The following is a 24485-nucleotide window of genomic DNA, read 5'->3' as shown; positions in this document are numbered from 1 at the left end:
TGACCATTTCAAGCTTACCAAAGTTTGGATGACCAAAAGTTGCTTAATTAAGATTTGTTTGACCTGGATGGGCTTCTTTGCTCAATCACTAGCTATTGATTTTGCTGGCTTGTGGTATACCTGCCTTTTTAAAATTCACCTGTAGTAATTAACACATAATACAAAGCTGTCGAGTGAGTCCATCATTGGATTGAAATATTTATTGATTTCTAGCCACTTTGTATTCATATTCTTGGTAGGTGCAGGCTATTGTATTGAGGCCATTGTTTTGTCTCACGTGTCTTGTGACCTTTTGCTTCTTACTACCTGAAAATCTTGGTGTTCGGGTGGCAGTGTTCTCAAGAAATACTAGAATAGGAGGGGCATGTTTCAAATTAAAATCCCATGTTTATGCATGCTTTTGGTACTCTTTTCATGGAATATTAAAGTGGTATTGTACCTTACCAATTGTTGGATGTGATGGCTGCATTTGTTTTTTCTTTTTAGGCTTTTTTTCTATTTTCATCTTGTGATCCTGCCAGTATGTTTTTCAAAAGATCAAGCTCTCTTGCAGATGTAGCCATTAGAGGGATGAGACAAGCCACTTACCACTGGCGGTGCTTAAAATGATCAGCTTTTATTTATGTAAAATCTTTATCTCGAAAGAAAAAAAAAACTGTTGGTGTAACTTCAGGGTAGACAACCTTTCAGAGTTTAAGATTTACCTGGACAAGATGGAGGAAATCCAAGCTGCCCAGGAGGCCATGTTATTTAAAAAAAAAAAAAAAAGTGACTATCAAGCCCCCAATAAAGACGGCACGAAGAACACAGTCACAGTAGTGTCCTGCCCCCCTTCATATCACCCCATCGTATGTAGCTATTATGCTGCCGTTCAAAGGTGCCCTTGTGCTCCTTCATCTGGAGTGGATGCACTCTTAATACAACAGGTGTGATACTGGCCAGATCACCAGGTGAAAACAAGGGGCAGGCCTAAAACGAATGCAGCCACCACATCGAATGACTATTTGCTGCGTAATTATATTTGGTTTCTGGTTTACTATCACTTTAATGTATGTCCATTTGTACACCCCCTCCTCCTCCTCTGAAAATACCTTCTTGCTGTTATACACGGTGCCTTTTTTCCCTTCCTTCACCTTTCAGTGTAAACTTTCTGTTTTCAGATAAGTTCGTTTCAAAGCCAATTCACGAAAATATTTTTGCAACATGACAAATTATAATTCTGATATTTTCAAATTTGATTAAAAGAATAGCAACAAATTTGAATGCCGTCTGCTTTGTATCAAGGAAATCTATCTTTAATTCTGTTTCATTCAGCAAAAGTATAGCATTGAAAAGGCTGTTTTTCTGATATATTCTGTCATTATCTCTGGATATCCTCTGGCTAGTGTTATGTTGAGTCTTAGGTGAGACCATTTCTTGATCTGTTTTTAAATGTTTTCCATTTAAGCCCAAAGTTTTGATGTGGATATTGTAACTAAATGACTAAAATTGCTTGTTTTTCTACAGAGTTGCTTGGCGTCTATATTCTTAAAGAAGATTCATCCGTCTCCTTGGTCACAACGTTTTCAAGTGTTTGTACACTAGCTGCAGGACTTGATCCTTGTTCTTGCCTTGCTTTTCTTCTTGAGAATCTGAGAGAATAGCCCCATAATGTCTAAGTTTTCTCATTCATCCCTAAGCAGAGATCTGCCTGATCAACGCAGACGAGATTCATCCAGAATGGGCCTTCTCTCAAGTGATCAGCCTTTATCATCTGGCTTTGGTCGATTGGGCCCAAGCTCTGGCCGTATTTCCAGCTTGATGGACCTAGGTCCTAGCTCTAAAATGGGCCCGCAAGGATCCCGTGGCATGATGCCCTCTGGCTCCTCTTCTCAAAACTTGCCATCCATTTTAAACCTTGGTAGCAGGGGTCCGCCACCTTTATCTTCCCAACCACCCAGAGATCCTGATCAGGCCAGTAAAATTTTGGCCAGCTTTGGTCTTTCCTCTAGTGACTTGGATGAGTTGAGTCGCTATCCAGAGGAAAAGATCACCGCTGAGAATTTGCCTCAGATTATTGAGCATCTTAAGAGAAGGAGGGCAGAAGACGTTGCCATGCTAAGGAGAGAGAGACTGTCTCGCGATCCAATGAGACCTTCACGCGATGACTGGGATGACCTCAGGCCCTTCAGAAGAGAGAGTTTTGATGATCGCCCCTCTAGTCTCAATCCTGTGGTTGACCATGATCATGGGAGCCGCTCTCGAGAACTTGCTTATCGAGAGAGACTGGATATGGATGAACGCTTAAGAGATCGAGAGAGGCTTAGAAACGACAGCTTCTTATCTGAATCCCCTTTTCGTAAGCTTGAGAGTAACTATGATCGCTTGGGTTACGTTCAAGCACAAGAAAGATCTATGTTTGAAAAGTCAAGAGGAATGCCATCCGGTAGAAGTATTGATGATTTCCATGGCCTTACGCCTAAAGTGTACCCCCATCTCTGTACTCTGTGTGATATACCTTGTAATTCAATTAAGGTGAGTTATCCCCACCCCCATCTCATCCCTAAGTTCTGAAGTCTCTATAGATTAGTTTTGGTGTCATGCAAGGGGTATGACTTTCTCTCGCTGTGTTAATGATCATGATTGCTTTGCTTCACAAAACTTTCATAATCTACTTTGCAAAAATAGATTTGATTCCAAATCATTTTTTTTAATCTGAAATTAGGCTTTTAATGGACATCTCAGAGTTCAGAATTATTTTAAAGCCAGAGATTTTGCTTAACATTGTGGCCTTAGCACAGATCCAAAATACATAACTGGTTATGACCAGTAATCTGCTGGTTTTCTAGGCCTGACTAAAGGTTAATGTGACTTGACTGTCTGTCTTTTGCCACACACAAAAACAGTCTTCTCAGTATGCACATGTGCTTATATTTTAATATAGGCTGCAAATTCCATAATCTGCTTGGGCCCTACATTTGGTTGAGCTAATCTTGTTGTCCCTAAGCTTTTATAGCTTACTTGTACTTAAACTTTGTAGCCAGTCCTTGTTCTTTTATATTTGACTGGACAAACAGTGCAAAAACATCCCTTTTTCATTACGTCTCTCAGAAGGTCAGCTCATCCAACCTCAAGCCATTCAGTTGTACCTGTCTTGGCAAGATGTCTTTACCCCTGCCTCTAGCTATCTATATTTGTTTAAAGTTGATATTCTGATAGTGGCTCTTAATTGTTAAGGAACACAGGGTCAGGAGTTCTGAGACATATGGGGGGGTTATGCGGTCACTTTGAGAAAATTGGGACATCGGCAGCCAGTATAACCGTTCCCACTTTAACCTGCCTCAGTTTTGACCTGGTTGCTTCTTTAGGCTTATTGGCATTCATTTGCTGTGTTTGCCCTCTATTTGGATGTTGCACATCTCAGAGTTCCTTCAGACTCTGACTTTGTGTTCCTTAATGAACATTCAACAAGGGGTTTTACTGGCTAAGCTTTTTGTTGCCAGTGTCCAAATCGTCTGTAGGTGGCTGTATATAACCCATATTTCTCAGAATTCCTTCTTGCTCTGTGTCCCTAAAGTCCAAAAGCATTTTCTGTTTTTGAAACTTGTAGAACCAAATAAGCAGACAAGCGTAGTTTAGCTCCTATTTTTCGATTCATTTTTTTTTTTAATCGCTTAAAGTCTTTTTAGGCTTTACAAGCTACATTTTAAGTAACCCATTCATATTTGGAAGAATTTACTTCAAGACTCAAAGATTCATCCTGTTCAGGTTTTAATTGCTGGAGAAAGGGGGTAACCAATACGTCCAAACTATCTTTGTCCTTGGATGGGCATTTTGTCACCCTCCGGTCTTTTATATGTGACAAACTTTACAAATTCATTCAGCTATTATACTTGCAATGCCTTCTGACTGTTGGTCAGGAATCTGTGTTCATTTGAACACCTAATGCTATTTGGTCAGGTATTGAGTTTGATTCAAGCCTGGTATTGCATTGTTTAGCCTCGCTAGTCAATGAGGAGCCCTTCCTTTACACAAAAGCACAGTGAATTGGATAAGGGTTGATTTATTATAACACCTTACCACTTTTTCTTCTCAGTCTTTGCAAATACATTCTGTCTTTTGCAGCTTGGTGTACAGAGACTTGTTTTTCCCCTTCACTGTTCTGCCTTAGTATTCTTGTATCCTTATATGTAGGAAAAAGGCATACTTTTCAAATGGGTTTTTTTTTTTTTTTTTTTTGCTTCAAAACACCCCTCAAAGGTTAGCATTTTATATTCAAAGGTGACTTTGCTCAGAGCAGAAGGAAGTGTTTTAGTTACTCTGGTGTTTCAAAGCATATGCCAGTTTCTTATAGATATCCAGAGGACAATTTTAAACCTTCAAACGTTGTTGCATTATCTTGGGGTTAGATATGGCTCCAAATGTCCATTAGGAGCATCTGTAATTGCCTAAAAATCAAAACGAGGCAGAGGGTGCACCAACTTTAAAGAATATATGCCCTCTCTGATAAGGTGCCCTTATTCTTTTTGCCTTAACCTAAACAATCTCGCCCTCCCACTCCACAGATTTATGCACGCTGAGATCTAATGGCCTCTGTTATTTGCATCCAGTGGTAAGAGGCTCCCTCTCTTGGCTGTGCCTTTGCAGTCCAGCCGACTTCAATGGGGCTATTTGACCCTGTCTCCAGACTGGAAGACAGACCTATGGAAGTCTGTGGGGCTGTAATGTGCAAGTGCAGCCAGGAGGCTCTAGCTGTCAGATCCCTAAAGTATGCAACTTGGGTGTATTTATTAGATCATAGATAAAAGTGCACCTATTTAATTCAGATCAAAGGCATAGAGAAAACGTACATGCACAAAAGGAAGGTTGTTAAATTGCTTACCCGTGGCCCAGAATAGTTTTTCTATATCCATTCCAGGAAGACCTTCAGCAGTGGGGGTTGGAAGCTGTAAAGTGTGAAGGATGCTGGGATTGTATCAGTGGTATCACTAAGCTGTTCCAGTATCGTGGGCACTTTACAGCTCCAACCCTAGGTTATTACATTGTGGGTGTGTTCTGCCTTATTGTTTAGATATTTATGCGGCCCAACAGGCAGCGCCAGTCAGCTGTAATTCCTGGTGCAGCCAAAGGTGTGTAGGCAGGTAGTGCTGAGGCAAAGATGGGGATCCAAGCAGTTTGTTTAAGCAGCTCCAGCCAAAACCAAGTGTGGATAGAGCATTGAAGGCTTAAAACCTCTGTCCGGTTTTTCTAGTTTTGTTTCCCAGTTGGAGAGACTTCTCTTCCTTGGTGTGCTGAGCATACTTGAACCAAGGGGAAATCTCCCCTATGGCATTAGACAGTAATAGCCTGACAGAAGTTCTAAGAATTCGGTTCTCAAATGTGGGGGCAGTCAACACTTCGCTGTGTAGCCTGGAAATGTCATACTAATGCTTCTATTTTTTTTTCATAGAACTGGAAAGAACATATCAATGGAGGGTACCATAGAAAGCAACGTCTGCTGCTGCTTGACCTGTAAGTGAATTATATAAAACCATTTTTTTTCTTTCCTGACATATGTACGCATTAAAATTTAGTGGTTATCGCTTTCCTTTGTGGTTTGTTTGGGGGGGGGGCAATAGGTGGCACACTTTTCCAGCTTTTAAAACCGTGCAACTCCTTAAGCAAGTATCAGGTAGCCATTGAGAAAAGAATCTTGTTGCACCCCCCGCCCCGCCCTGTCTCATTTGCATCCTTGCTACTCTGTTAAATTGTACAGAAAACGCCTAGTACTTTCATGTGTGGAGTAGCTTGTGACAGCGTAGTTTTTATGATTGGCCCAGTGTTGACACATGGGATAATTTTGTGTAGACAAACCTTTACAAGTAGTGTATCCTATAAATGATGACTGCACTGTCCCCTTTTAGCATTAACCAAGAATATAATATAACTTCCTAAAATACATAAACTTAAAAAATCCAAATTGTAAAGTGTCCCAAAACTGAAAAACTATGTAAAATACCATGCAAAAAAAAAATAAACCTTGCATGAAAATGGTGTCCAGTGCTGTATGTCCATATGTTGGTGTCCTGTGTAATCAAATTTGTATATTCATTGAAGTGTCCAGTGCATTCCAATGAGTAAATTGTCCCATATATCTTTGGTGCAACAAAATCCATGTGCAAACAAAGTTCATCCAGGAAAAAAGTGCTTGTGTTCCAAAAGAAATCTCTCCTCCAATCTGTCCACTGCAAAACACTAGCTACTTACCAATCACTAGTTAGCAGTAAACTTTAGTTTTGTATCACGTATTGCTAACTAATTAATCCAGCCAATAATGGGTTCTGTTAATAGGGCGTACACACGGTCGGACTTTGTTCGGACATTCTGACAACAAAATCCTAGGATTTTTTCCGACGGATGTTGGCTCAAACTTGTCTTGCATACACACGGTCACACAAAGTTGTCGGAAAATCCGATCGTTCTAAACGCGGTGACGTAAAACACATACGTCGGGACTATAAACGGGGCAGTGGCCAATAGCTTTCATCTCTTTATTTATTCTGAGCATGCGTGGCACTTTGTCCATCGGATTTGTGTACACACGATCGGAATTTCCGAAAACGGATTTTGTTATCGGAAAATTTTATCTCCTGCTCTCCAACTTTGTGTGTCGGAAAATCTGATGGAAAATGTCCGATGGAGCCCACACACGTTCGGAATTTCCGACAACACGCTCCGATCGGACATTTTCCATCGGAAAATCCGACCGTGTGTACGGGCCATTAGAGTTCTTTGTCAACCCGTTGATGTAGCATGGCTTCAAATTTACTCTTTTTTTTTTTTTTTTTTTTTTTTTTTTTAATGGGGGACAATGGCCTGATTCTGCATTCCAGATAAAAGGGTTTGTGTAGCATGTGTACCTTCTCCTCCAGTGTTCTGTTACTACAGATTGTAATGTTGCATGAAACTAATCAATTGCTGGTCTTTTTGTGCAGATTTCCAGAATTGGCTGAACCTGGAATGTAAGTGTAACAAACATGCACTATGCACTCACATTGTACTTTATCTTCTATTTGTTGCCACCAAGCCTTTCCCCTACTATTCAGCAGTCCTGTAAGGGGAGCATGAGGGGGAGGTCAGGGGTCTATTGACGGAGACAGTTACTTTGCTACCAAGAAGTTTAACAGTACGCCCTGTTCACACAGGACAAAGAGTGCAGGCCTAGCCTTAGTCATATGTCCATTCCATAGTATTAATAGAACTTTCATATGTGTGCTATTGCCAAATTTGACCAGTAGACAAATCTGTTAGTATGTCTTTTGGGATATGATTCTAGGACCAATAGAAGCACAAGTTGTGCATAGATGACTCAAATCTGACTTTGATATTTGCGAGAGCCTAGAGGTCAGAGGTTCCTGGGGGCACCGCAAAAAGTGTATGTAGGCAGCTCAAGCTGCTTTTCTTAAGACAACCCCCCCCCCTGCAACTTGGGTAACATGTAAGTAGCAGGGCTTTCCGTTTATACATATCCTGTCGGTGTAACACTGAAGATTTCTGATCGGTATAGTGTACTTGCATACTGTCTATCCTCTTGAAATGTTACAATTTCCCATCCAATGTAAACTTGGGAGAATAATGCATGAAATATTTACAGGGGTGATCCTTACATGCTGCAGCAGTCAACCAATCCAGCCCCTGGACTCCTGGGACCTCCTCCTCCTCCCGGGATGAACATGAGAGGTGGTCCTGATGATCGACATGGAAACTTCAGGGGTTACCTAGGTGAGTGAAGTCTGTGCCTGAGCAGCTAGTTCTTGGTTTTAGGAAGTGATGTCGTATCCTGTCACCAGTCCTCCTTTGCTTGCAAGTCAAAGATGTATAGACTGTCAGTTTACAGTGCACAGCTCATGCAAGGCAAAAGCATACAAAGCAAGAATATAAGTTAATAGTAATTTTTTTGCTGTGCAGTCACTGTGGTAGCCAGAATTTGCTAAAATAGATGCAGATTTTTTTATTCGGTTTGTAGAACCAAGTGTAATTGTAATGTTTGTACTTTAATTGTGCAGGACATGATGATATGCCAGGACAAAGACCAATGCCAAGGAAAATGGTTCGTATACATATGAAATGGTTCCTCCTGATTTTAGATTCTGGGAACTCAGTAATGTCTGCTGTGGTGCACACTACAATTGTAAATGCACATCATGTCACAACTGACTACAGCATGCTTGGTAAAGAACCTATACATGTAGACAAATTTCCACGCTGTATTTTTCACTCCGTTTCAAACCTAAGCCAGAGATAACTTTAAAAAATATTGTATATCTAAAAATATTTGATCATAGGAAAAATAAAATGGATTTTTCTTAACATTGAAGGACACCGTGTGTCTTCATACTCATGGGGACACAGAGGAAAGGAGTCCCTGCGATACTACAAGATATGGCTTTTACAGGCCTGGAGATGCTGCTTAGTAATGGAGTGCTGTGTTGTGAGGGAGTTGATGTGAAGTCATATATTCATCCATACTTGACTATATCTTGGGCTATTGAAGGGGGTTGGCGTTCACTGCTCTAAATGAGCATGCCGGTAAATATCGGTTTGCATTAAACAAAGGACGTGACCACTGCCTGTTGATTCTTATTTGATTTTAAGGCCATCTATCACATTCCTGGAGATGTGGGGCGGGTGATTCAGGCACCAACCTCTTCATGAAGCTGCGAATTGAGTGTTGGATAACTGTGGGCGCTAGGCTATGTGGTTCCTAGAAGTATTCATTGCATGTCATTAACAATGTACTTGCTGTTGTTTTAATTTGAATGCATTTGATTTAGGGCACCGGCAGGGTGGTTCATATCATGGAGTTTGAGCGAGGAAAGAACTTGAGGTTCCAGCTTCTGAAACTTGCCAAGCCTTTTGGAACAGTTGCCAGCTGTTTCATTTTGAACAAAAAGAACGAGGTATAGATGACTGTCAAAACCATGCTTACAATTTATTTTTAATTTCAGCTCCACCCAAAATATTCCACTTTTTTGTTTGAGCACTTATAGGTTGGATGCTATTTACCTTAATCGGTGCTACCTTTCTGTTTCTGCACCCGCTGTACATGGCTATAATGGTGTCCCTATGTCTCGGGTAGATTTTCTAGTTATTCTGCATTAAAAATTGATAATGTGGCGATCATTTAGGCTACTTTCACACTGTGAGGTGGCGCGTTGACCGTAAAGCGAAGTTCGTTTTTAGCAGCAATTTTTGGCCAATAGCAGGGTGCTTTTAACACCAGCTAGCGGCTGAAGAAATGGTTAAAACCGCCCGTGTTGCAGCGCTTCTGTAGCACTACCCATTCATTCCAATGGGCAGGGGAGGTTTAGTATACGGTGCTCCCAGCACTCGGCTTTCACACTGGGGTGGCATGGGATGCAGTTTTCAGGCTTTACAGGGGCTGTGAAAGTAGCCTAAGATACCATAGACTGTTTAATATTGCTAGAGATCATACTCAAGTTTTGTGTGGTGTGGGTTATTAAAGTGGAGGGCCACCCTGAAAAAAAAAAATTGCACCAAAAATCCTAAAAAAAATAATTAAAACATTTGGGAAAATTTTTTAAGCTTGCCTGAACCCTTGTTGCTAGGCAGTCTTCTTCCTCTTATGATCGTGTGACTGCTGTTTGGCGGTAACCTGTTCGGAAAGCTCCTGATCGTAAGTAGTGATCAGGAACTTTCCATTGGCCACCGATAACTGCTGGTCACACGCTCTTGGCACAGCTGTATTTACACTAATTCACGCAAATATGCAGCCGCTCGGTGCCGAGGCGCCACGTATTTGCATGCGTCTGGCGCCAAGGGGTAGCCCAGCGAGGGAGAACTGTTCAAACTGGCAGTCACCAGTTAGGTTTTAGTGCAGCAGAGTGCACGGGAATTTGGTAGCTTGCTGGATTTCTGGCAAATCAGTAGGTTTTTTTTTTTTTTTTTTTTTTTTCTGTACTAGTACTATTTTTAATAGCGTAAACTGGGAAATCTGCATGCATAAGAGATGCACTTTTGTTAAGTACACTTCTCCATAAAAATGCCTTCGTGCTGCATGTATGTGTTAATTATTCCCCTGGTAGTAACTTTGGGGTGTCTGTCCACACACTATGAGCACCCCAGATAACCACCAAACCTGGGAGATTAGCATCTGTAGTTTTAGCCATATGCCAAAGCTCTGACTCCTACAGATCAGAGTAGCCTCTTCCCTCATCAATGTTATCTGTGCAGTTTGCTATACGTGTAGTGCAGCTCATGATTTTTTTTTTCTGAACTAGCACACTACACTTCCAGCACATTTAGAATGAAAAGTGCATGCAGTTTTGCTAGAGAATGAGTTTAGTGCATTTATTTTTAGTATTGCATAATCCCTTTTTTTTCCCCCCCTTAATAGGCTTTCATTGAGATGTCCATTCCAGCAGAGGCTCATGCTATGGTTGATTACTACATTAATAAGCCGGCTCTTGTGTTTGGGAAGCCAGTCCAAGTACACATGTCACAAAAATATAAACGCATTAAGGTATGTGTCAAGTTTAGCTTTCAACTCAATGTAATCATATGAATCGCGGGGGTGGGGGGTTGCTGTGAACAATCTGTTCTTCCCAAGGCCTACCACACTGTAATAATTTATTGAACCGTGGCTAAAAACACGGATATATAGTTATAGTAGGTGAGGTTGAAAAAAGACACAAGTCGATCAAGTCCAACCTATGTGTGTGATTATGTGTCAGTATTACATTATATATCCCTGTATGTTGCGGTCATTCATGTGCTTATCTAATAGTTTCTTGAAGCTATCAATGCTCCCCGCTGAAACCACCGCCTGTGGAAGGGAATTCCACATCCTTGCCGCTCTTACAGTAAAGAACCCTCTACGTATTTAAGGTTAAACCTCTTTTCTTATTTTAATGAGTGGCTGCGAGTCTTGTTAAACTCTCTTCTGCGAAAAAGTTTTATCCCTATTGTGGGGTCACCAGTACAGTATTTGTATATTGAAATCATATCCCCTCTCAAGCGTCTCTTCTCCAGAGAGAATAAGTTCAGTGCACGCAACCTTTCCTCATAACTAAGATCCTCCAGACCCTTTATTAGTTTTGTTGCCCTTCTTTGTACTCGCTCCATTTCCAGTACATCCTTCCTGAGGACTGGTGCCCAGAACTGGACAGCATACTCCAGGTGCGGCCGGACCAGAGTCTTGTAGAGTGGGAGAATTATCGTTTTATCTCTGGAGTTGATCCCCTTTTTAATGCATGCCAATATTCTGTTTGCTTTGTTAGCAGCAGCTTGGCATTGCATGCCATTGCTGAGCCTATCATCTACTAGGACCCCCAGGTCCTTTTCCATCCAAGATTCCCTCAGAGGTTCTCCCCCCAGTGTATAGATGGCATTCATATTTTTGCCACCCAAATGCATTATTTTACATTTTTCTACATTGAACCTCATTTGCCATGTAGTTGCCCACCCCATTAATTTGTTCAGATCTTTTTGCAAGGTTTCCACATCCTGCGGAGAAGTTATTGCTTAGCTTAGTATCGTCTGCAAATACAGAGATTGAACTGTTTATCCCATCCTCCAGGTCGTTTATGAACAAATTTAAATAGGATTGGTCCCAGCACAGAACCCTGGGGAACCCCACTACCCACCCCTGACCATTCTGAGTACTCCCCATTTATCACCACCCTCTGAACTCGCCCTTGTAGCCAGTTTTCAATCCATGTACTCACCCTATGGTCCATGCCAACGGACCTTATTTTGTACAGTAAAAGTTTATGGGGAACTATGTCAAATGCTTTTGCAAAATCCAGATACACCACGTCTACGGGCCTTCCTTTATCTAGATGGCAACTCACCTCCTCATAGAAGGTTAATAGATTGGTTTGGCAAGAACGATTCTACATGTGTATCCTTTTTGATCCTTATGAAAGGTTCAGTGCTTCAACTCATTTTAAGGTTTGAGATGCTGTTTATCTAAAGATGGGTAGATGAGTTCTAGGTGTACTGACCCTGCTTACCTTTTTGAGATCTCACAAGGTGGTCTTTTACCTGAGGTCCTGGCTCCACCCACCTGTGGGTTCTTGAGCTTCCTGCTGGATTTAGATGGAACAATTTAAACTTTATAGTGGTCTTGGAAAGGGCAGGGAGCTTCTATATTGCATCACTAAAAAAAATAGAAGTTTATAGGTGAAGCCAACAAATTTTCCCACAAGAAATTTGGGGAATGTGTGTGGGGTTTTTTGGGGTGTGTGTTTTTTTTTTTTTTTTTTTTCGAAATGGAAACCGTCTGCATGTCATATTCTCACTGCTTTTTTCTTTGTAACGCTTGTCAAATGATAGAAACCTGAGGGGAAGCCTGAAGGAAGGTCAGAAGGGAAAGCTGAAGGAGGGGCTGAACAAAAACCAGAGGCAAAATCAGACGATGATAAAGAACCTGGCCGTGTCATACACCTTACTAACCTTCCAAAAACAGTCTATACTGACAGTGCAATTATAAAGCTGGCTGAGACCTATGGAAAAGTGAAGACCTACATACTGATGAGAATGAGAAGTCAGGTATATATACATTTGTCCTGCATGCAAATTCACCTCTATGGAGTAGGGAAAGCAAAGCACAGATTAACTGAGGTCATTTAAAGGGTAACTCCACTTTCGTGGGGGGAAAAAGTCAGAGAAATATAGCTTGTATAATTGCGACACGCTTGTATATAGAATGTTGGATCTCCTTTCCTTTTTCAATCTGCAACCACTAATTTTCTGAGAATGCAATATGGCTACATGGAGTTGTTCTGTATACAGAATGTGTACTGGACACATCCCAGAAACCTATTTTCCTGCTTGTGTGATTGGCTCACCAATTTTCAAGTCAGATTTCAGGCATCCCCTGTAACAAAAATGTCATTTTAATAGGAACACGTCTAAAGGGATGCAGGCCCAGCAGCTTTCCTCATTAGTGCTCTGCATTTTCATAGCTGGCAGTTAATTATGAAACCACTCCCATTAGACACACTCAGTATAGAGGGATTTCTTCAGAGCTATAAAAGGTAGGAATCTGCAACAAAGGTTGTTATAATCCTTGCAATGTACATAAATCACCCAGAGGGGAATGTAGGGTTTTCTCAACATAGTGGAGTTGCGCTTTAACCACTTGCCAACTGGGCCACTTCAGACATTCCTCTCCTACATGTAAAAATCTGTTTTTTTTGGTAGAAAATTACTTGGAACCCCCCAAACATTGTGTGTGTATGTAGAGACCCTAGGGAATTTAAATGGCAGTCGTTGAAATTTTTTTCCTTGTCAAAAGAAGTTTATTGAGTATACAATGTTATAAAGATACATAAAGATACATAAAGTAAGTTTACAAGGATCTATAAAGTAAGCTCATTGTTTTACAGTAGGGTTTATATAGGTAAATATCATGAAATTTCAAATATTAAACATTGGGTTCACGTAAACCTAAATTAAAGATATATATCATTTCCTTAGTTACTTTTGTAGGTATTTAAATGATTTATACCTACTATACATATTGTTTACAAGTAGAGTGTATATAGGTGAAATAAATTCTGATAATGAGCTTTAATCGTAAGGTGGAGAAAAGGAAAGAGAAAGAAGAAAAAGGGTTGAAAGGTAGAGGTATGGTCCACAAGGTTGTCCCGCTCGTCAGTTTATTATTCTTTTTAGTTCTCTTTGAAGCCTTAGAATGGGTGTCTCTGTAAGTCATTTAATCTGTTACCATGGCAACAGGACAGAGTCATTGAAGTTTGACAGGAACTGTTGTTTTATCCAAGGATGCCAAAGTTTTTCAAATTTTGGAATTTGATTTTGATCGATGGCTACCATCTTAGCATGGGACATTGTATTATTCATTCTGTGAATTGTTTCTGCTAGTACCAATGTAGGAGATTTCCATGCCTTGGCCATCGTTGAAATTTTTTATGCCACACGGTATTGGTGCAGCAGATTTTCAAACAAGTGTTTTTTTTTTTTTTTTCCGGGGGAGGAAACTTTCATGAATTAAAAAAAAAAAAAAAAAAAGCCTGCTAAAATTAGCCCAATTTTTTTGTATAATGTGAAAGATGTTACACCAAATAGATAACCTAACATGTCACGCTATAAAATTGTGCATTCTTGTGAAATGGCGACAAACTAAACTTAAAAAAATTCTCGAAATGCAAAGCTTTAAAAATGTTTGACAGGTTACCAGTTTAGAGTTAGAGGAGGTCTTGGGCTAGAATTAGTGCTCTTATGTTCGCGGCGATACCTTGCGTGTGGTTTACATGTGCAGGAGTGCTCTACGTATGCGTTCGCTTCTGTGTGCGAGCACGTAGGGATGGGGGCACTTTAATAAAAAATTTATTTTTACGCTTCCCTTTTTTTAAATTTTTATTTTTAACTTTATTTTTCTTTTAATTGTATTCATTTTACAAGGCATGCACACATGCCTTGTAATAGAAGTAGGGCATGACAGGTCCTCTTTATGGAGAGATCTGGGGTCTGTAAGCCCCCACATCTCTTCTCTATGCTGGAAAGCATGAAATTAAAAAAAAAAAGGGAAAAAAAAATCTCAGGCTTCCCAGCGGTGCTTTCACATTGCAGGGAATCACCGGCTAAAAAAGAAATATCTGAATGATGCCTGCAAATATCACTACTTAAAGCCCAGGATGTCATATGATGGCCAGCAGTTTGCAAGATGGATCAGGTTATCTATCGCAGCTAAACTCAGACAATGCTTTCTTATGGCCCCATTCACACACTGCATTTAGCAACAGTTTCGTTACATGGGGTTTGGTGCGGTTAGAAAAAATGAATTTTATTGCAGCTGTCTGCACATAACTGCAGGTAATCGCAGTGTTCTATTTCACCTGCAGATAGTGGCAACAAGGAAAGAAAAGCAGGAAGCGCATCAGAAATGGCAAGAATGTTCCAGCGTAGACGCATGTAAATGCAGCTAATCGCAATGAACAACTGCAACTGAACGCTGTGCTAGGATTCTCTGAATTTGAAAATGGCAAAACATGCTTTTGTGAAAGGGGACTTGGGCTGCATTCACACAGGTGTTTTACGAGCTTAAAATGCTCCGAACAAGCAAAATCACATTAATTTCAATGGCACCTGTTCAGATCTGGGCATTTTGTCATCTGACGCAAAACGCCTGAAAATCGCCTTAAGCTCAAAAAAGAGCATGAGCTTCTCTGGGGTAGATTACAGGCAATTTTTCTGCTTTTTACATTGGTGACCTGTGCAAAATCCCGCGACTTTGAAATGCTCAGGTGTGAATGCAGCTTTACAATAGAGCTGACCGGGGACCAGATGGTCCTCGACTATCTCTAACCCTCGGAAGCCAGGAGCAACATCATGACTTCACTTCTGGCTCTGGCAGATGTAAACGCTGCCCTTTTTTGTATTAAAAAAAAAAAAAAAAAAACTTAAAAACTCGCCATGCCTTTTACTAAACACCATCTAAGGCTTTTAAAGTCCCCCATCATGCTTGCACGCAGAAGCGAACATGTATGTAGGTTGCGCTTGCATATGTAAACTGCACTCAAACCACACGTGAGATATCGCCGCAAATGGCGTGAGCGATAATTCTAGCCCTCTGTAACTAAAATGGTAATAAAAATTGAAAGAATAGTCTATGGAGATTTGTAAGTACCGAAGTTTGACGTTATTCCATGAGTGTGCGCAATTGGGCTAACTTTCTTATCTCTCTCTCATATAGATATATAGATTTACAGAGATGTATAATATAATTTTTTTTTTTTTTTTTTTTTATTGAAAGATTTCGCAAATATCGTGTGACATAAATTGCAACAACTGCCATTTTATTCCCTAGGATCTCTGCTAAAAAAAATATAAATGTTTGGGGGTCCTGAGTAATTTTCTAGCAAAAAAATGCGTGGTTTTTTTTTTTTTTTTTTTTTTTTTTAACACGAATGCCAGAATTGGCTTGGGATGGAAGTGATTAAAGCAAGAGTTCCACTCTGAATTTTTTTTTTTTTTACATCGCACACCTTTAAACCTAAAAAGAAACATTTGGTGGGTGTGTATGTATATAAGTATAATTTTATTTAATATTACACCAATATACCAGAAATGCTCTGTTGCTATGTAGTCCTCCTAATCTGCCACTTCCTGGTCCGTGGGGCAGTACTGTGATTAAAAATCGCGTTAAGGCAGATCATAGTGATTGGGACAAGATGTCCGTTATTTGCAGAGCGCTTATCCAAGCGCTGCAAATAACTCAGCTGCTTGGAAGGCTAGAGATTCCTTGTTTTACTCTATTGAGGTGTAGATGTTGCCAAAACAACGGGGTGGGACCTTCATCCGTCGCCGCCCGTTATGGCAACTTTAAAAACAATTGGCGCTACGGCCGCCAGTGAATCGCGCAAGTTCGAGAGGTGCATGCTGGTTAACCAGTTTTCACCTCTCCAACGCTAATCCCGAAAGAGGTATCGATTGGGCCTCACATGCCCACAATCATGGCAACGGCCAGAAGAGGATGTACAAAATAAATGTTACCAACATCCACTATTAAACATGAAATTGTTGCTTAATTTAACCACTTCAATACCAGGCACTTATACACCTTCCTGCCCAAGACAATTTTCAGCTTTCAGCGCTGTCGCAAATTGAATGACAATTGCGTGGTCGTGCTACACTGTACCCAAACTTTTTATCATTTTGTTCCCACTAATAGAGCTTTCTTTTGGTCTATTTGACCACGATTTTGTGTTTTTTTTTTTTTTTTTTTTTTTTTTTTTTTGTTTTTGTTTTCTCACCCTCCCCCAAGAACCCCCCCCCCCCCCCCCCCCCCCCCGTAACAAATAAAAAAAGACAAAAATAAAAATTTTTTGTTAAATTTTTTTGTGCATGAGTACGTTTTCTTCTTCGGCCACGGATATGGCTGCACTGATGGGCACCGATGAGGTGGCACTGATAGCCGGTACTGATGGGTGACATTGCTGGGCATCACTAATTTTTATTGTGCCAGTCAGTGCCCAATTTGTGGGCACGGATTGGCATATGTTGATCATTTTTACATGTGGATGTCCGTGGGGATGTACCTGGCCATGCACATGTTAGGAGCTTCCCTGGTGGTCTAGTGTGGGCATCCGAGGGGGGGGGGCTGCGCTGATAAACAATCAGCGCAGACCCGCCGATTGGCCGATCACAGGATTTTCCTGTTTACATCGTGATCAGCCGTGATTGGACACGGCTGATCTGGTAATAAAGAGCCTCTGCCGGAGCACCTTTCTTGAGATCGGTGTGTCAGACTTACACACCGCACCACTGATCGCCGCGATGCGCACCCCCACGGGCGAGCGAAGGCTGTTATCCTGCAGGGCGTCATGATGCCCAGTCAGAATATCTGAACCACCGCCCAGCCATCATTCTGCTATAGGTTGGGCAGGAAGTGGTTAATCATGCATTATGCTAGGATACATGAGGGTGGGAGTTCGGATCTCTGCTTTAGGTGCCTTTTCACTTAATGAACTAAATGCAAAGTGTAATAAAGGAAAGGCTATTTTGGCTCTACGTGTTTGCTACTTGATACCTATTCATTTGCTTACTATATTGTTGAATGAGCTTTGATAGAGAAGGGTTGTATTGAGGTTAATTTATTTGTTCATTTTTATAGGCTTTTGTTGAGATGGAGAAAGCAGAAGATGCACAAACTATGATAGAGCGTTGTGCCAAGATCCCTCTCATCTTCCAAGGGAAAAATGTGAAAGTAAACCTCTCTCAACGATACAAAAAACTTGTATTAAGAGTAAGTATTTACTTTTGAAGCCTTCACACTGCTTACTTTTGCTTATTGGTGGATACTCTGGGTATGCATGTCCTGCCTATAGAAGTTTTGGAAGCTAGAGCAGATCCTCTCCTAGGAGGTATATCCTAAAAAAGTATAACTAAAGGCAAAACTTTTTAGTTTTGGATAGAGTTGAGAGCGATTAGACCGCTTGTCAGTTTTTATTGCTGTCTATGACCCCCGTTGAGATTTACACTTTGTCATGTTTTCAATTATCATGGAACGTAACAAAAAATCCCAAATTTTTGGCTGTCCCCAGGAAGATTAATGGGGACCCCAAGGATTTCCCTTAATTTGCCGGGATTTCTGCTCACTTTTTGTTTGGCTATGGGACAGGAAGTGAAGGGAAATCTCTGCAATGGGATACAGATGGCAAAAAAAAAAAAAAATTGATAGGGGTTATAACCCTCCCTTGCCTTATCGAAAATGGCAGGGGGAGTTTTGCCTATAGCTCTACTTTACTTTAAGGCATTGGCTCTTTATATGGTTTCGGTAGAGAAAAATAGATTTTTTTTATTTACTTTCAAAGTTTAGAAAGAAACAATGCTTTTACTGAACAGAACAACCTTCCATATAGCTCCAATCAGTGTTCTGGGGTACTAGAATAAAAAAAACTTTAGCTTTATGAACTGTTTAGCTTGCGTCTATCTAGCAAGGTTGCTTTGCTGTATAAGCAAGGAAGCTGAGACCTCTGCAGTTTGTAAATGTGCTTTTACTAAACATGCTGTACATACAAAACTTTTACACTATTAGGAATACCAGACTGACAGATATCTAGAACAAGCAAATAGCCTACGGTCTGTAACAGTAGAAATGCACTTAAGTTACTTAACTCTGGTTACTGTGTTCGTCATCTCCAGTGACAACGAGGACTCAGCTGGTAGTTATTGGAGAATCAGGCAAAAGCATCTTTTTCTTCAATGGCTTGTTACAGTTGAGTCTTTTGGTGTTAATGCATTATGGAGCCAGGAGCCCTGTCCACAGCTTATGTCAGGTTGTTTACCATAGTTGCCGAATAACAAAAATGTACCTGTTTACTGTAGCTGTAGAGACAATAGACTGCTGAAACAGTTCCCATTTTTTGAGGACAGCCTATGTACTTGTTACCAAATTGTTTGCGAAGCATCCTCAAAATAAAAACCTGATTTTCTGTTCCTATGAAAACTAGTCTGATGGAGAAAATGTATTATATAGCAAAATTATAAACGCAACACTTTTTTGTTTGCCCGTATTTAGGCTTAATGTACACGGGACATTTTTACAACCTCTCCTGAATGCTTTAACTTGACAGATAGTAACCCATGTTTAAAACTTCCGCTTTGCTGCGTTTACATCCTGCGGTTTTTATTTTATTTTTTTTTAAATGGCCAAAAATGAAAAACGCCTGTAAACGAAACACTGCTAAAGGAGAGTTGCCACGTTTGGTGTTTGAAATGCCTCTGAACACTGCTTCTGAATGCATTTTTGGGGGGGGGGTTCCAAAAAAAGCTTCAACACAACTGCCTAGAAACTACTATAAATGACCCTGTGTACATGTACTGATAAGATAACAGAGGAGAGTTCAGGAGAAGTTGGAAAATGCCCAACTGCTTCTAAATGTCCGTTTACCAGCAGCAGTGTACATGAGGCCTTATGAGCTGAACTCAAAGATCTACAACTTTTTCTTTGTACACAAAAGGCCTATTTCTCTCAAATATTCACAAATCTGTCTAAATCTGTGCTAGTGAGCACTTCTCCTTTGCCACGATAATCCATCCACCTCATAAGTGTGCCATATCAAGATGCTGATTAGACAGCATGATTATTGCACAGGTGTGCCTTAGGCTGGCCACAATAAAAGGCCACTCTACAGTAAAATGTGCAGTTTTATCACACAGCACAATGCCACAGATGTCGCAAGTTTTGAGGGAGCGTGACGTTGGAATGCTGACTGCAGGAATGTCCACCGGAGCTGTCGCCCTTACATTGAATGTTCGTTTCTCTACCATAAGCCATCTCTAAAGGCGTTTCAGAGAATTTGGAAGTACATCCAACCGGCCTCACAACCAGAGACCATGTGTAACCACACCAGCCCAGGACCTCCACATCCAGCATCTTCACCTCCAAGATTGTCTAAGACCAGCCACCCCACCCGGACAGCTGCTGCAACAATCGGTTTGCATAACCAAAATTTCTGTACAAACTATCAGAAACCATCTCGGGAAAGCTCATCTGCATGCTCGTCATCCTCATCGGGGCTTCGACCTGACTGCAGTTGTAACTATCATGAGTGGGCAAATGCTCACATTCAATGGAGTCTGGCACTTTGTAGAGGTGTTCTCTTTATGGATGATTCCCAGTTTTCACTGTACATGGCAGACGGCGTGTATGGCATTGTGTGTTTTGATGTTGACATTGTGGATCGAGTGGTCCATGGTAGGGTTATGGTATGGGCAGACGTATGCTATGGACAACAAACACAGGTGCATTTTATTGATGGCATTTTGAGTGCACTGAGATACCGTGACAAGATCCTGAGGCCCATTGTTGTGCCGTTCATCCACGACCATCACCTCATGTTGCAAGGATCTGTGCACCATTCCTGGAAGCTGTAAAACATTCCAGTTCTTGCACGGCCAGCATACTCAGACATGTTACCCATTGAGCATGTTTGGGATGCTCTGGCTTGGCGTATATGACCGCGTGTTCCAGTTCCTGCCAGTATCCAGTAACTTCACACAGCCATTGAAGAGGAATGGACCAACATTTCACAAGCCACAATCAAAAACCTGATCAACACTACGCAAAGGAGAAAAAAACTGCACATTTTAGAGTGGCCTTTTATTATGGCCACCCTAAGGCACACCTGTGCAATAATCATGTTGTCTAATCAGAATCTGGATATGCCACCCCGTGAGGTGGATGGATTATCTCGGCAAAGGACAAGTACTCACTAAGGCCCCTTTCACACGGACGGCTGTTCTGCCGCTGTTAAAAGCATGTTTTGTTTTGAAATTCAGAGAATCCTGGCACAGTGTTCACTTGCAGTTGTACATTGCGATTAGCTGTGTTTACATGCGGCTGCGTTTGGAACATTCTTGACATTTCTAATGTGCTTCCTGTTCTTTCCTTGTTGCCGCTATCTGCAAGAGAAATAGTACATTGCGATTACCTGCAAATAGCTGCGCTATTCCTGGACGCCGTCAACTTTATTTTTTCTAACTGCACAAAACTGCATATGTAACAAAACCGTCACTAAACGCAGTGTGTGAATGGGGCCATAGGAAAGTATTGTGTGCATTTAGCTGCAGTAGAAAACTTCCTCTGTCCGCAGCTAAAAGCACAATTCTCTATCCACCCGTGTGAAAGGGGCCTTGCACAGATTGAGGCTGCATTCACATGAGTTTCGTTTTCAGGTAGAAAGTTGAGTGATTTTTGTACAGGTCAAAAGGTCACCAACGTAAAAAGCAGAAAAACTCCTGTAATCTGCCTAAAAAGAAGCTCATGTACTCTTTTGAGCTTCAGGTGTTTTTGCTTCAGGTGACAAAATGCACAGATGTGATCAGCTCCTATTAAAATGAGTGGGGTTTTGCTTGTTGGGCATTTTTTTAAGAGCTGAAAATGTTCAGGTGTGAATGCAGCAGACAAAACGGCAGACCCTGGCCTTTCAGCTATAATCTCTCTCCTAGCTAGCTTCTTGCCTGGATATCTGACCAACACTTTACCACCTGCCTTTATGCACTTCTGATCCTCCCAAAGAACCTCAATAGGGAGGAGAGGAAATAAACAGCAGTGATCTTCTGGGAAATATCTGTATATTTTGTATGGCTTGTTTATAGAGCCTCAATTTCCACTCTTGCTGAGAAGTATCCACTAACCAATCAGTCCCAGCCACTGTTCTGGAGCTTGCCTGCCAATGCAAATCTTAACGTCAAACCTTCAACAGATTCCCTCCTTCCCAGATAGGCTTCATCAGATACGTCACGCTTGGTTTCTATGTCATGGGAAACAGTAACATGGTATTTAAGCCCTGTTCTTTCAGGAACCTTACATAAATACTAAACTCTGCACTCCAGCTGTGGAATCTGTGCCCCAGCCCCTACCATCCTCTCATATGGTGTGCTTTTGGCCTAGAATTTAACATGACGGTCTGTGAGAGGATACAATCACACCCCCTTAGTGTATGTGTGGGTGTAAGCTTGCATATCTGGTCCTTCAATAGCCCATTGTATCTTTCAATCAAACCAGCTGCCTGTGGATGGTATGGGATGTGGCGCAACCAGTACACTCCAGAATCTTTGGCCCACTGCTGTACTGTTGATCCGGTGAAGTGTGAGCCGTTATCACTTTGGAGTCGTTTGGGACAACCATAAGGAACGACAAGTTTCAGGAGCAGTCAAAGCGTTGCGGCTTAATCTGCACGTTTGCAAGGATGAACAAGCAAAAGTCCTGAATAGGTATCCACTGCAGTACAAATTTCAGCTTGTATCTATTGGATTATAGAGAGCATAAGTGCAATAAAATTTTGACAGGCTTGAGTTATGAAATATATATATTTTAGTACTAGGGCTGGTAATCTGTGCATGCCAATCGCACTTGTTTACGTAGTATTGATCCTCTACCCATATAGGTGGGTTTATTTTATTTTTTTTTTTGTCAGCTTTCTAAATGTGTTTTGATTTTTCTTTTTCCCCTAGATTCCGAACATTTCAATTGAAAAAGAAAAGGGCAGGTAATTTTAATGTGCATGTCTGACATTCTGCACCTTTATTCCATTTTTAGTTGATCATAAGCATGTTTACTAGCTTATTTAGATGGAAGTCAAAATATTTAAAGTGAGGAACAAAATAAATTAAATTGCTACTTAGATGTGGTAGCTGCCTTAGTTTTTGGATGTCAGTTTTTTCCCTTTGTGGTCATGTGGTAAACTTGCATGTGACCCACTCCTTCACTCTACTGCAGTGGTCATCAACCCTGTCCTCAGGGCCCACTAACAGGCTGGGTTTGCAAGATAACTGAAATAGAAACTGAAAAAGGTACCGTATATAGTCACGTATAAGTTGAGATTTTCAGCCCCCCCCCCCCCTTTTTTTTTTTTTTTTTTGGACTGAAAGTGCCCCCCTCGACTTATACTTGAGTCACCACCATCTGCCGACATGATCAGTGTGTCATGCAAGCAGACGGCGGCCAGCGTGTGCTACATACCATTCGGCAGCCTCTCACTGTTCAAAAGCCGCGCTGCCTCCTCGTCTGTGTTAGGCAAAAAACTCCATTTCCCAGCAGTCTATCACGGACATTCTCTCATCCTCGTCCATGGTATGAGGATGAGAGAATGTCCGTGTTAAGCTGACTGCTGGGAAATGGCGTTTTCTGCCTATCACGGACGAGGAGGTGCGGCTGTTGAACAGTGGCTGCTGAATAGTAATAGCACACGCTGATCAGTGCATGCAGAGCGGCACACGGAGGCATGCACAGGATGCACATATACGCAGGGACACATGCGCATGCAGGACAGGTCTTACGCTCGGGTCAATAAGTTTTCCCTTTTTTTTTGTTTTTTTTTTGTTTTTTTTTCTGGTAAATTAGGGCCTTGACTTATACTCGAGTATATACGGTATATAGTGGCAGCATTTTAATGTGTAAAGATTTATAGGCTGTGGGCACTGCGGGGGGGGGGTAGATGAACTGTTTTCATATTACTGGGTTTAGTATCTCCTTTAATGCTGGGAGGTGACTTCTTGAATGATTGGCTGTTCTTGGCACATAACTTCTGAGCCTCCTGAGGATGTGTGTGACAGATGGGTGTTGAGGCCCTACCACCACACCGGTTATGCTGTCATAAAGGGGTTAAAGGCTCAGGTTCCGTTTTATACTCATTCTGACTTCAATATGTAGGAAGTCACAAACTTGGAAAAGGATTAACTTGCACAGCACCCTGTATTATAGTCACTTCTCTCACTGTTTTATTGTTTGAAAACCTTGTGTAAGCTGGTATTCCACATCTACAGAAAGAGAGCTCATCCCCAAGATCAGAAGAATGGCGCCAAACCAAAGCAGCGCAAAACTGACAAATCTGAGTCAAGTGATGCAGACAAGTCCTCACAAGTTGTCACCACAGAAGATAATGACCAAACCACTGAAGAGACTGATCCAACAGACCTGGTGTCTGGATCATGTGAGCCTGAGCTTGCAGAGGAGACTGGGGATGAAGAAGCAACTGCACTCATGGAAATGAGTGGCTCTGTAGAAGATGGGGCAGAAGTACCTGACATTTCTGACCTGGATCAGCAAGAGATGAGTGAAGATCAAGGAGAGGCCCAAGAGCCACTTTCTTCAACTCCTGCTGTTGGAGGGAGAAAAAAGGTATGAATCATTCTAGCTATATTTTCAGCTAATTGTTTAATTACTTTGTTTTAAAATGTAGCACTTCTATGATGAGATTTGCCTTGTCTATAGATGGTGAATTTATGTAGTTTTAAAGAGAAAGTAAACTTCCTCTAACATTTACCTATAGGTAAGTCTAGAAGACTTACCTATAGGTAGTGTAAATATCTCCTAAACATGCGCTGTTTAGAAGATATTTACTGTACACGCAGCCAGTGACATCACTGGCGCATGCGCTCTGAAAACAGCCACAGGTGCCGTTCCTTCCAAGCCCTGTGCCGTGTACTGTGGCTCATGTGCGTGAGTGGTGTCATTGCGGCTCCAGCCAGTAGGA

At 41.3% G+C, this 24485-nt stretch overlaps 1 protein-coding gene across 2 annotated transcripts in view; it reads left to right on the top strand.

Moving 5' to 3' along the window:
- Positions 1 to 24485, top strand: part of MATR3 (matrin 3) — a 46499-nt gene that overhangs the window by 16920 nt on the left and 5094 nt on the right. For both annotated transcript variants that reach the window (XM_073621973.1, XM_073621972.1), the window contains exons 2-12: positions 1507 to 2514; positions 5429 to 5490; positions 6954 to 6980; positions 7613 to 7740; positions 8025 to 8068; positions 8793 to 8918; positions 10376 to 10501; positions 12316 to 12531; positions 17618 to 17749; positions 22465 to 22499; positions 23776 to 24130. In XM_073621973.1, coding sequence (XP_073478074.1) covers positions 1651 to 2514; positions 5429 to 5490; positions 6954 to 6980; positions 7613 to 7740; positions 8025 to 8068; positions 8793 to 8918; positions 10376 to 10501; positions 12316 to 12531; positions 17618 to 17749; positions 22465 to 22499; positions 23776 to 24130 — 2115 coding nt within the window. In that variant the 5' untranslated portion in view covers positions 1507 to 1650. The remainder of the gene's footprint in view (positions 1 to 1506; positions 2515 to 5428; positions 5491 to 6953; positions 6981 to 7612; positions 7741 to 8024; positions 8069 to 8792; positions 8919 to 10375; positions 10502 to 12315; positions 12532 to 17617; positions 17750 to 22464; positions 22500 to 23775; positions 24131 to 24485) is intronic.

Source organism: Aquarana catesbeiana, linkage group LG03 (assembly GCF_042186555.1).
Source record: "Aquarana catesbeiana isolate 2022-GZ linkage group LG03, ASM4218655v1, whole genome shotgun sequence".
NCBI lineage: Eukaryota > Metazoa > Chordata > Amphibia > Anura > Ranidae > Aquarana > Aquarana catesbeiana.
The sequence above is the reverse complement of the archived record's forward strand: the minus strand, read 5'-3'. Positions and strand labels throughout refer to the sequence as shown.